General features: G+C 49.9%; 4 protein-coding genes across 4 annotated transcripts; 1 reads left to right on the top strand and 3 right to left on the bottom strand.

Annotated features, from left to right (window-relative positions):
* Window positions 1-1,427: 1,427 nt before the first annotated feature.
* On the bottom strand, window positions 1,428-3,029 carry HAL4 (Pkinase-domain-containing protein; the record flags this gene model as incomplete). Its single annotated transcript, XM_064844352.1, has 2 exons — window positions 1,428-1,559; window positions 1,611-3,029. 2 exons carry the CDS (start codon window positions 3,027-3,029, stop codon window positions 1,428-1,430), a joined length of 1,551 nt encoding a protein of 516 aa, XP_064712212.1.
* A 4,657-nt stretch (window positions 3,030-7,686) lies between these two features.
* Window positions 7,687-8,701, top strand: HOB3 (BAR adaptor protein Hob3; the record flags this gene model as incomplete). Its single annotated transcript, XM_064844351.1, has 5 exons — window positions 7,687-7,750; window positions 7,806-7,851; window positions 7,903-7,976; window positions 8,033-8,180; window positions 8,248-8,701. 5 exons carry the CDS (start codon window positions 7,687-7,689, stop codon window positions 8,699-8,701), a joined length of 786 nt encoding a protein of 261 aa, XP_064712211.1.
* Window positions 8,702-9,366: 665 nt separating this feature from the next.
* Window positions 9,367-10,217, bottom strand: LTR84_000720 (uncharacterized protein; the record flags this gene model as incomplete). The annotated part of the gene is made up of 2 exons (XM_064844350.1): window positions 9,367-10,080; window positions 10,164-10,217. The coding sequence occupies 2 exons, from the start codon at window positions 10,215-10,217 to the stop codon at window positions 9,367-9,369; spliced, it is 768 nt and encodes a 255-aa protein (XP_064712210.1).
* Window positions 10,218-12,241: 2,024 nt separating this feature from the next.
* Window positions 12,242-12,788, bottom strand: LTR84_000719 (uncharacterized protein; the record flags this gene model as incomplete). Its single annotated transcript, XM_064844349.1, has 2 exons — window positions 12,242-12,678; window positions 12,734-12,788. The coding sequence occupies 2 exons, from the start codon at window positions 12,786-12,788 to the stop codon at window positions 12,242-12,244; spliced, it is 492 nt and encodes a 163-aa protein (XP_064712209.1).
* Between the last annotated feature and the right edge of the window lie 434 nt (window positions 12,789-13,222).

Genomic DNA, 13,222 nt, shown 5'->3' with positions numbered 1-13,222 from the left:
AGACCGCTGAACTCTAAAAACAAAATCGTACGGGAATCCTGATGGACTATTTTATGCATTCTTCTACACACAAACACACAGCCGGACGGGAGAGAATCCCCACCTCCTTTGTAGAATCTGCCAGACCCCAAATGGTCCAGCGCACTATCCAGGCCGGCACCATTGCGATCAGAAGGGCGCTAGAGAAGGGGGGGAGCATGACTCTCGATGGGATTGAAAACGACACAGGAAATGAGTCACCGAGAGGTGACGTGGCTTGCGAGAACACATAGTAGTGTCGACAGCTGGTTTTCCTTGAGTGATGGGGCTGTGTTCTAGAATCTACAATCACCCGATGGTGGTGGAAGATGTGAGAAAAGAGGCGGAACTTCTTGCTCGGAAACTCCTGAGTAGATACGAGCCTAAAGGGCACAGAGGAAAGGTGGATCAGGCCGTGTGGCAGAAGCGATGGAGGGATGGCTGTTAAGACCGGGATGAATGTTATGCTCCTGATTATCCTGACTTGTGATGTACCGTTGAGACGAAACGATAGTAAGGTCGACAGGAAGACCCAATGGTGGGAAACGGCCTTTTCGAAGACTTAAGTCACAACACTAATGAAACAAAAAGGTACGGGATCAAAGAAAGGACAAGAAACAAACTTGAAAGTCCAGCATAATTCTTTTGTGGAAAGGATTTGGTTATCAAGACAGCATCCCCTTTACTTTGCTAGTTACAGGTATTGATCTGAAGTGTTGTTCCGGGGAGTTCGCGTTCCCTCGGTTCTCGGTCGGCGTCATAGCCTTGAATTTTCCCATGGGCCTCGTGAAAAGAATTTTTCCCATCAAAAGTCAAGGGGTAGTGGTTGTTAAAAATTATCCAATATTGATGTTCTTTTCTGATAAGACGGCCGCGGCTTCGGACCGGCAAATATTATGATGCTTGTGTGCTAGCTTCAGGTAGACCACCCGTGTTTGTGATTGGTGTTGGTACAGGATGCGTGCTCGTGCTGGTTTCCAAAATGGACAAAGAGTTGAACACGCTGATGAAGAACAGGAATTCATTCGATCGATGAAGCAAATCTGCGAGCGAGCGATTGATGCGATGGTAAAAGAATCCAACAATGTGGCAACTCTTAGCGTGTTTATCATGCCACGAAGAGTTCGTAACTCCAGGTCAACGCTTACTGATCCTTTCCGACAGTGATTCATTTCGTTGAGGCCTGGATTTGAGCTGAAGGTCGGTATATGGGGCGTGAGTGACTAGACACGAAAGCGATGTTCTGAGCCTTGAAAAGAAATTCGTTCATCATTTCGTGAAGTTCATGCTCGTGTTTCACGACACGAGTAAATTCATGATTCTGTCGCTCCATCATCCATCTACATGACTGGAGATGAGCGCCTCACTTAGTCTCATGGGGGATCGAGGTGTGCTGGTTCCACGAAGAATCAATAACCCTCCTCACCAGCTTTGCAAACCTTGATCTCTCTGCCCCATTCAGATTTGAGAACTTGGGAGGCAGTAATTCTTCGTCCGGGATTAGGATCGAGGATTGAGTAAATGACGTTTCGGCAACGGGCCTGATGATTGATTAGCTTTTCAACAACGAGAAAAGAAGGAGAAACACTCACTCTGTGTAAAGTCTCAATAGGGGCATAGCCATCTTCATCTCTGCGACCCTCAAGATAACGCTCGTAGAATTCATCTTCGTCTTTACGGGCGACTCTCCACAGGTGACGGCCAGTGCGCATTGCCATATAGATGACACCACACGCCCAAACATCCACGGCTCTGGGATCAAACTCTCCTCCAGCATATTCTTCTGGAGCGATATAAGGAGCACTGCCACAAAGTCCGGCGGTCATATGTGCTTCCTTCTCCCAGGCCATTCGGAAACATTCACCGTTGCCAAAATCGGTAATCTTTAGAGCACCATGCGTGGTTAACAGTACATTCTCCGGTTTGAGGTCACGATGTGCAACTCCCATCTCGTGCATGTATTCCACACCACGCATCAATTGTTTGAAAAGGCAGTCCGCTTCGGCAACTTGAAGTGTACCAGCAGCAAGTACTAGTGTATACAGATCACCCCCGGCACAATATTCCATGACTTCACAATAGTCCCCCTTGGCGTCCTGAAGGAGATCAAGAGTATGAATGATGTTGGGATGGCGAAGGGAAGATGAGATGCAGAACTCCGAGGTTAGACGTTTCTGGTACTTTTTGGACGTCTCCTGTGGTCGACGGCGGAATTCTTTGACTGCATACAGCAATTCTCCTCCAGCAGTGTTTGGGTCGGGTTTGTGAGAGATGCGAACGATTCCAAAGGCCCCACGACCAACAATTTCCTGACATTTTCCGTACTTCTCGACCAAGTTGGCAGTCGCATTTGGACCGCCCTTCTTCTCTGAAGCAAGGCTATCCTTCTCGGATCTGAGTTGGTCAACCCAGGATGACATGAGTGACAGCTGTTGTTCGCCACCATCTGCATCCTTCTTCTTGCCTCCGGTAAGCATGTCTCGGAGCATGTCTGAGAGCTTCTCCTGACGCCTCGCCGACTTGAGAAAGTGAGCGTGGGTTCCGTCCTCAAGAGCTTCAAATCTCTTATGGACGGGGGTCCCAATATCGGGGGAGACATCACCCTTCTTCTCTTTGGAGACGCTCATTTTCTTGCCTTCTCTCTTTTCCTCGTACGATGACTCTCGGACAACCGAGGGCCTCGCTGAGCCATTGGAATGGCCATTCTCTGATCGAACGGGTGAAGCGTCTTTGCTTTGTAACTCGACTTTGGCAGCATCAATGTCTTTTTGCTCGGTTCGCGAAAACATGCGGGTGAGACGGTGCGTCATCTTGGGCTTCTTCACTACAGGGGCAGTAGAGAGACCTGTAGAGTGCGACACGGCGGGCACGGCACTACCGTTGACAGACAGGTGGGCCGTGTCCTCCGCCAAACGTGTTATTGAACTTGCATCATTCTGCGAGACTGGAGAATGAACAAATGAAGGGGAGGCCGGATGCGAGTGATTTATGGGTGATGATGTTAGATTCATGTGAATAGCGGGAGGGGGTGGGGGGGTATGGTGTTGGGCAGGCGCCCTATCTCTGGAGTATTAGTGGCGGTAGATAAGGGTCGGGTTGGTGAAACGGGTTGATGCGATTTAAGCGGTCGATCTGACGTCGAAAGGATCTAAATTGGGCTCGATCTTTGTTCTTTGTTGCTGTTTAAAAATGTCTTTGTGAATGTTGCGCGACAAGTAAGGGAGATTTGAGGTGGTCAGGAATGAGGATGGTGGCGAAAGAGCCAGACAGGGCGGTGGTAAAAGTAAGAATGGGAAACAGGTTGGGATAAGAGGTGTGCCCAGATGCCTGTTTGTTTGGTGATGATGACCTTATGATGAAATAATGGCAGAAGGCGAAGCCCAGATTTAGGGGAAGCTTAGAAGTGCTGGAAGGTACTTGGACACGTACTCGTGTAGGCGGTATTGGCTGGTATTATTGAATTTTTAGGGCTCAGTCAGGGTCCAGGATTTGATCATCACCCAGAATTTGAAAGATTTGCACAGACTGACACTGGCAAAGTGAAAGAATAGGCGCGCAAATTTGTGGTGGCTGTGAACTTGAACTTCCGGGGGAGATTTGGGAATCTTGGTTGGGTTGGGGGCGCGTTTCAAATGTCCGCTGACCAATGCTGCTGCCTCAGTCTTGGCAGGCAGGCGTGTTCGTATATGAGGCGGTTTTTGTAAACGTGGCCGGCAAGACTTTTGAGCAACGTTCTCGAATGATAAGAACCTTCGACTGCAGGTTCCGTGTGAAGGAAATTAAAAACAATAGCAAGTTGTGTGTGTGGAAAGGGGAGCAAAAATTTAATGTCGGCCGACAAATTGAGTGTGGTGTCAGACACGGCGGGATGAACGTGAAGGTGAGTAAATTACAGATTGTGTTTGTAGCATGTATCAGCAGAAATGGGGTCCCTTCCGGGTCAACTCCCGGGTTCCACGGTCACCGCTGAGCAACGTAGGTCTGAAAGGTAAAGTGCCTGCCAACGTGGGTGAATATGACGGAGAGCACGAGGGCGAGCGAGCCCGGAGGGACACGCACGGATTTCGGAGGACTCAGGCTTAAGCTTGCCCTTCAGGTGCAGTGGTGGGCTTTGGCTGTAAGTTTAGCCTGTGGGCAGCCCGACCTGCCCGAACTGCCCGTGTGCCTCGGGCGGTCGACAGAGTTCAAGGTTTTTGGTGAAGTTTGGCTTGAGGGGCACTGGGCAGGTCGACGCCACGAACCACGGACCACGGTCGCCTTTGCGGATAGTCAACCTGCCTATGACAATTTAGGGATTGACAGAATGCACCGTGTCGGATGGAGATGCCTCTTGATAACAACAGATATACGAGAAGACCACAGTTCTTGGTGAGCAAGCCGGCTGGAAAGAATTCAGAACAGGTATAGATTGTATTCTCACTTATTCTACCTGCGAGTACTCGCTCGTTCGCTCCGTTGGCACTGGCTTTGCAATCATCTCTGACTTCCGACTCGATCTTGGTTTTCTGGATGAGCCCTCCAAGCGTGGAGTCACCAGCGTGGAGTCAGTTTCAATCGAGTAACAGCATGTCGTAACTCGAATTCTACTTGACCCGTACTGGGCCAGAACATCGCTCGGTCGTGAACCCCCCGCCTCGAGAAACAAAACTGCTCAAAGAATCAAACACCAAATTGAACTTGCATCCGAGGTAGGCCGGTGACTGGCTCGGTGGTTAGACTGCAGCAGTGCAGGACGCGCTGTCTCTCTGACCTGCAGGCAAGATGACGGCTTGGTATGCACTCGACCACATCCTTGAACTTACTTCCCTTTACTCCAGGCGAGATATCCAAGTCGTGCGAAATAGCATCTCGAAATCGACTACATTGGGACCTCAGACGACACGCTCCTCCAATGGCAGCGGCTCCCAAACCACTAGGATCGCCCATTCTAAGTTTAACGCTCATGGTATCAGATGCACGCAGCCGTCCGTCATGTTCGTGCTCGCTCGTACTCGTGCTCGTGCTCGTGCGCGTGCTCGCTCGCCTGTGTGAGGTGAGGTGTTTGCAGCTTGATGCTGAACTTCAATTGCAACCCATGCCCACGTCTTTCCTGTTTTGTTCCTGGGTAAACTGAAACGCTCCCATCGTCCATCCGAATCATTTCTACCCATCGTTCTTTGCCTCCCACTCCTTGTCTACACCGCTCGTGCCCGTGCGTAGGAAAGGTGTGCAGAGCCAAGTCCACAACTGAAGTCGAGCTCCTCCTGGATTGGACCACTATAATGCGCTGGCCGTTCTCTCCCTCCACTCCACGTGTGCCCTGGCTTGGGTATCTTCGCTCTTCATGACATGTGCTGTGCTCCTCGCTCCTCCAACAATAACGGTCACGGCATTACTCCTAGGTACTGATTGTAATCTTGTCTTACTGTGCACTCATGGAGGGACCATGGTCAGTCTTCATCGCACGAACAAGGAAGTGGCGGAATCAAGCTTTACAGGATGCTTGGTCATAGGCAAGCATATCCAGCCTCCGCCGAAGGAATGGTTTCATCCTTTTCGGCTCTTTCACAGGTCTCACCACCATCAACAGCTACTCTAGGCTCATGAGACTGGCTTCGTCACAACCCTCGGCATTTCGTCAGAGGGGAGTAGCCGCCTCCGCATTTCAGATGGAATAATGGATAACACTGCACCTTGATCGATGGGGTAAGGTCTACTACCCAACTACTCATTTCTTCAGCTAGCCATATTGGGTCTCATGTCATGGTGCCGGCGGCCCGGCTCAAAATGCTTCAACCAAAAGATTTCTTTGATGATAGAACAAAAGTGCGTACCCGTCTTGGATAGTGCCTTGCACACCCGAATTGTCCCAGCCTGCCAGGGGTGGTGTTCGTTCCGAGCGTCGCCAAGCAATCTCAAATGTTGTTCTGCATGGACGAGCTGGCGGATTTTCTCTGGTGACCAGCGTAGGGCTCCTCCACCCCAGTCCGCAACTGGATGGTTGTACCGCTGGTGATGGGTCCTGCAGCACGCTCAAAATAACAGCCGCTCTCAACTCTCGACTCACAATACAACCAGTCATTTAAGCACGAGCAGATCATATCTTTGAGCTTGGAATCGTCATCTTTGTTGGTCGTTGGACTCTCGAACGCTAGTGCCGGTTATTTGACAATGTGGCTGAATCACGTCCGGGTGGAGCGCTCGCTATGATACGCGAACATGCATTGCGGTGAGTATACTCCTGTACTCTACAGCTTGATATCGGTGATAAAGAATGTGGATTTCCTTGTTACAGGGCCACTACAGTGATACCAGTGGACTTTGAAATTACCGTCTGATATCTCAACCAACAGGGAAAGGGTATTGATGGTCCGAATGCGTTGTTCAGCCAAGGACTACAACCAACAGGTAGGTGCTGATAACAATATCCATGCTGATGATCGACTCGATCTGAAATGGACGCGCAAACCTCAACTTCAGATCCCAAGTCTATTCGATAGTCTCATTCTATGAGGCATTTTTGGTACTTGATATTCGACGGCTTAGGGGGACATTCTCTTCGCCAACAGATCGTTTTTGAAGTCATTGGCCTGGCCGATTCGAGATATGAGATATCCCAGACCGACTACGTATGACCTGCATACCATTTATTTCTTCTCGGTAAAGACCACTATTGTCAGAATGGCGCAAAGTGAGCTCTGGTACGGCAATGATCGGGATTTAGGAACTCAGTAACACTCAATCGCACACCTACCAAAATCTTACAGCACTTTCCCGATGCCACAATGAGTCCACACGGTCTCTTATCCATTCCTTTATATCGCCATCCTAGAGTTTGTCATAGGCTGTGTGAAAGCCACTGCTACTGCTGTACCAACGATTTACGCGAAGAGGGGATTGTTCTCAACAATTTTCATTTCCATCACCATCGATACCAGGTAAAAATGACAGATTTTGCATTAGAAAGTCACCGAGGCAGATTCCCAAGCATCCTCTGGGTGGCCACACAACTAGTAATACGATGGCTGTTGGAAGTAACGCGAACGGCGTACAGCTTCAAGCCCAAGCTCTCTGGAGGCCAAGGGCCGGATCTAGCATAAATTGAATGAGGGTGTCTACTAGAGTCAGTTCATGAGTGTACCTGGCCCAGACGAGCTCTTGATCAATGATACCAATCTGATGGTTGCCAAACTCGCACTCTTTTTAACGACAATGATCTTCAAGTCAGATCGTTGTCACATATATACTCAATAAAGCAATTAGAAATTTGTGATTGATCAACGAGCGATGAATGTACGTCGACCTCTGGTGTCAATGGTACCGGTACTAGTATTTCACGTAGAAATGCCTGTTGAGTGAAGCGGGCATTGTATGTCAAACGCCACCACTTCACTGTTGGGTGATGGTGAAGGCTCGGCGGCGGACGCCGTTTCTATAAATTCATCACCGTTTGCGTCGGAGTAATGATTTTCCGTCGCCCAACGTCGTCATCAATGAATCCTTGGCACGTGCACGTCCAAGCGGCGTGGCGGTGCATGCTCTTGACCACTACGTGGAACACCCGCCCGTTCCTTCCATGCCTCTTTCTCGTCCTCGACATCGTCCACCAAGGCCCAGATACCAACGAGTCACCTCACGACTACAACGATCGCATTGCAAGCGCATACAGACACTATCTACACCACCAAGATGTCGTGGGCAGGCTTCAAGAAGAACGTGAACCGCGCAACGACGCAGGTGATGATGAAGACGGGTACCTAACCATGAGTCTGTCTTCTCCAGCAGCCTGGCTAATTCAGTTTCATCAGGTCATGTCGAGAGGACCAACGATCGAGACTACGAAGTGGAGGAGAGGTTAGATTACCCTCACCATTTCATCAGTCGAAAGGGCTAATCGTTTCGCAGGAGGTACAGAACAATGGAGTCGGCAGCGAACAAGCTGCAAAAGGAAGCGAAGGGTTATCTCGATAGTCTGAGAGGTGGGAGAGATCTGAGCTCAAATTGCAATCGATCTCAGACTGACCAGTACCTACAGCCATGACAGCATCACAAATGCGGATAGCGGAGACAATCGACGCATTTTACGGCGACGCTGGTACAAGAGATGGGGTATCAAGGTCTTACAAGCAGGCCGTCGAAGACTTGGACGCCGAAACAATCAAGGCTCTTGATGGTCCATACCGGTAAATCCGCCGTCTGGTGATGGAGAATTGACTACGAGAATCACGAATGCTGACATTGTACCGATAGTGCCACTGTTCTCGAACCGATCTCCCGCTTCTGCGCATATTTTCCCGATATCAATGAATGTATCAAGAAACGCAACAACAAACTCCTTGATTACGATTCAATGCGATCCAAGGTCAAGAAACTGGTGGAAAAGCCCGACAAGGATGTGACAAAACTACCCCGTGCAGAGCGTGAAGCCGAAATGGCGAAACAAGCATACGAACAACTCAACGAACAACTCTTTACCGAACTCCCTCAACTCATCGATCTCCGCGTCCCTTACCTCGACCCATCTTTCGAAGCACTTGTCAAGATCCAACTTAGATTTTGTGCAGAAGCATATAGCCGAATGGCCCAAGTTCAACAATATCTCGATGCAGACACCAGAGAGCAGTACGCTCGAGGTGATCTAGACAATCGGGTTGAACAGGTCCTTTCTGAGATTCGAGATCTGACCATCGCTGGCACAGTCTAGAGAATCGGAAGATTCAACACATTTTACATTCCTCATGTCACGACCATACAAACAGCAACAAGAGTTGTTAATTTCCCCAAACAAACGAACTTCACACAGACAAGCATGCCACAGCCGCTGTCATGTCATGTTGATATGGCTTAATGGATCATAGGATTGGTGATGGTGGAGTGCTGGAGTGGAGACTAAGATGGACGCCTTCCCCTTATTTCTGGGCTGGCATGAGCATGGGCATAGCGTCGGCGTTATAACAGGTAGACAGAAATGGAACGAGTGAGGATTGCGATTCTTCTACTCCAGGCCACCTGTAAATCCCTAGGAGATCATTTCAACAGAGGACATCCTCTCATTGAGCGTTGTCCATAGATCTTCCTTAGCTTGAACTCAATACAACTCGATTGAGACGAAATTCAGCATCCTCAAGACTTTGCTGCTTTTGTTCATGAAATCCGCAATCTATCCCGCACACAAACTGGCGTTTTCATAGCAATGCATGGATGTATTTTGTTTGTTCCTGGTGACCCGTGTATAGGAAGAGTGAACCCTCCAAATCTTCTACATAACAGCACAGCAAGTCGCCAACGCCGCACAGAAGATGATCATTTACATCGGGAAATTCTTTTTTCTATCCCTCTCGCGCAGCCATATGATGTTTGTCGCACGATTTAGATGGCTCCCAATTCCTTCAATTTCGCGATCATGCCATCAACATCATCGACCTTGCCACCACCCTGTCGCACAGGAGGCTCCTCAACCTTGACCGTCTTCAGCCTGTGTGAGCCATCGATGCCATAGTCCGCGAGTGTCTTCTTCTCCAGCTTCTTCTTCTTGGCCTTCATGATGTTCGGCAAGCTGGCGTAGCGGGGCTCGTTCAATCTCAGATCGGTGGTGATGATCATGGGGAGCTTCGCCTTGAGCGTCTCGACGCCGCCGTCGACCTCCCTCTCCACCGTGACTTCCTGGTCTTTGATCTCGACTTTACTCGCCTGCGTGGCCTGCGGCCAATTCAGCAGACCGGCGAGCATCTGGCCCGTCTGGCCGGCGTCGTCGTCGATCGCCTGCTTTCCCAGGATGATGAGGTTCGAGTTCTCTTTCTCCGCGATCGCTTTCAGCAGCTTTGCCACGCCCAGCGGTTCGAGTGCTTTGTCCTCCGGCACGTCGACGTGGATCGACCGGTCCGCCCCCATGGCCATCGCCGTCCGTAATGTGTCGGCACATTTGGCGGGTCCCGCGCTCACGGCCACGATCTCCTCGACGGGCTGCTTCCGCTCGCGCAGGCGCACTGCTTCTTCGATCGAGAGCTCGTCGAATGGGTTGAGTGAGTGTTTCACGTTCGACGTCTCAATCCCGCTGCGGTCGGACTTGACTCGTGGTTTGACCTGTGGATACGGAGCTTATGTTAGTATGCACAATACGAATACATCCATGGTATAAGGGTACGGGCAAAGGTAATGGGACGCACAGCGTAGTCAATAACCCTCTTGACGGGGACCAGAATCCTCAACTTCGATGACATCGTGGACTCGGGTCCGTAGTATATGACGATTTGCCGTTGTATGCTTGCACCAAGTCGTTGTGATGCCTCCAAGGATTGTCGACACGCTAGGCCTTAGGAATAAGATTGTAGCGACAGACTGGATCTCAAGGGAATAGCTATGAGCAGAAAAATAGTATTCGAAGAAACTCCAACCTGGATTGACGAAACGAGATCTCCGAGAAACAATCGAACAGATGCAGCCCGCGATCGGCCCTGGCCATGCCACCAGCTTCGAAGCCCGGGGCAAGCCGCGAGAGTCTTGCCTCGGGCCTTTCTCTTCACCTACGGCGGCGGTTTCCCGGCGTTGGAGACTCTGCCCTCTGCCCCTCGAATAACCGAGCCCCATTGACGCATCACACGTGACCAAGTCCGTCTCAAATCTTGGCATGCCAAGCCCACACGTTCGCTAGGGCTTTGCAACCGCAGGCTTCAAAGGGAACCCGACTGATTTTCTGTCGGACATCCACCAACAACACCAACCATTCTCACATATCGCTGTCGCTCGACAACCTTTCAAGATGCCGGTAGGTTCAATCTCCTTTACGCATGTTCCTCGATAGACCGGAAATAAAAAGGAGATGGAGGATGTGAAGATGTGGGTGGGGGGGAACCCGAAAAAATGGGATTTAAATCACCCAACGTCCGATATTTCATGGTGGAAGTGGGACGACGAGAGATGTGTGACTAGGAATCCTTGGGAACACATTGACTGACAAACTCTTTTGCACGACATACAGAGCCACAAGTCATTCCGCACGAAGGTCAAGCTCGCGAAGGCGCAGAAGCAGAACCGACCCATCCCTCAGTGGATTCGATTGAGAACTGGAAATACCATCAGGTCAGCACCGATCCCCCTCATCTCCGTTCACATGCCCACTCTCAAATGCTTCTTGGGGTCCCAATGCCGCGGAAGGACGACTTGCCGTGTTGAAGAAGGTGATGTGAAGAGGGAGGCTGTGAACGGCCATTGAGTTGGATTTGAATTGGACGTGCCACCAGCGAGTCCAAATCATGCAACACTCTTGTCATGGCTATGGGAACCACAGAAGCATTGGGATCAACTTTCAACACTTGTTACCCCCCTACGCCACAAATTCCATACATGCATTAAAACTGACATACTGTCCCACTGAACAGATACAACGCCAAGCGGAGACATTGGCGCAAGACCAGAATCGGAATCTAGATGACTCGCCCACATAACTCCTCCCACACCATGCCGCACCACCGTGTTGTTCCTCTCACTCTGACCGAGAGTGTCATCCATGTCCTCGATCAGAACATCTGGCACGGGTTAATGGTTCATTAGAAGATGGAGGGTCGGGAGTCGACTGATGCACGAGATGATTGAAGTTTCTTCGTCCTGTGTGGCACAGTGAGGTGGACCAGACTTGAAATCAGAATTTTAAAGCAGTACTGCGTCAGATTCGTCGGTGGCGGAAGGGTTTCATTGAGGCCAGGGGGGTCTCGATGGTCGTGATATCAACCTGGTGCTGGAGGAACAACCATGTTCACTCGGAACTTTCTAAATGAATCAAAATTGCAAAACTCATGACTTCTCATTTGCCGTGCTCTGTATTCCATAGTCGAAGGGGTAAATTGACACGTCTGTGAGGACGAAGAGTGCTCTCAATAATGACTTCGTTTTGGTGCTACGTTCTATGGAATGCAGCGACCGAAGCTGTCCCAGCTAAACGGATGGATCTGCACATCTCGGGCTTATTGGCTATCAAGAATATCCTTGATGCTCGCGTTCACTTCCATGTTCGTCGTTAATGATGAGGTATGTGCGCTGTGGCGCTCAATTGCAAGCAACAGCGAGGAAGGGAAGCAAAAGTCATCATGAGGCCGGATCCATCATTTCCATTCCCAGTCATAGAAATCCATCATACCCTCCCTGAACGCCTTCTGATGTGCTGTGCAAGGATTTGATTGTCATAGAAAATAGTGCTTTCATCGACTGTTTCGAGTTAGGAGTGATGCATGATTCCAGGTGCAACGACTTACTCCTCGGCCCACTCGTTCTCGCGACGAATTTGATCTTCCTCCTCGGGAGTGAAATCATTTTGAATGTTGAAGGTTTTGCGAATTTCTTCTGGTGACTTGCCCTTGATCATGTTTGCGACGGTCTTGCAACCGACATCAAGTAGGGCCTTGATATCGAGGTAGTTGGCAGCAAGGATGATTTCGAAAAGCATTTCTTGGTCTACTTGCATGAATTTCTGATCCCATTCCTCAATGTCCGTGGTCTTCTTCCTTGAGTCCGAGTCGTCTTCATTGGTGGAGGGTGGGTCATGCTTGTGATGGGTGCACCATTCGATGACTTTCTTCAGGACAGCGGCATTGACATTGGGAATTGGAATGGCCTCGTCCATGGCCTCTTCTCCAAGATCGCTAACCATGTTCTTGATGAGGATTGATCGCTCTGCGACCTCACGCTCTGTTCAAGGCATTAGCAACGCGGAATGGAAAGTGGGGACAGCAGTGAGACATACCAACGACGATGTCCTCGCCATCAGAACTCTGAAGAGTGAGGTTGGATTTCGACATGATCAATGGACTGATGTTCTAAATCCCAGGATGGTAATTTGTTGACAATGAGACTGGAACGAGGTTTGGTCAGTTGGTCCAGAGGGAAAGATACTTTGATGGGATATGCGCAAAGAAGATGAGGATCATACAGTATGAGAAGGTGAGAACGGATCGATCAGGGACGATTGGAAAGTAGCAGGCGTGATTATACGAGGCAGGTATATGAAGAGTCAAAGTGGGAGTTTGTAGGCAGCAAGTCACTGCAATGATGCTGATCAATAATGGCGACAACTTGAATCTGATTGAGTTCGGTCTCTTCACCTTGGATGACTGAGAGGTGGGAGGAGGCTTGTCACTCTCAAACTGGCAGGAAAGCCGACTGGAGCCTTGCGCCTTCCACTAGTGTCTGGTTGGCCACTTCTAGCTTGTTCTGGTCAGGCTGTCACTTTGAT

The sequence above is a fragment of the Exophiala bonariae genome (assembly GCF_035927105.1).
Source record: "Exophiala bonariae strain CCFEE 5792 chromosome Unknown scaffold_1, whole genome shotgun sequence".
In the NCBI taxonomy this organism is placed as follows: Eukaryota; Fungi; Ascomycota; class Eurotiomycetes; order Chaetothyriales; family Herpotrichiellaceae; genus Exophiala; species Exophiala bonariae.
Note: the sequence above shows the minus strand (reverse complement) of the source record. Positions and strands in the feature narration are given on the sequence as shown.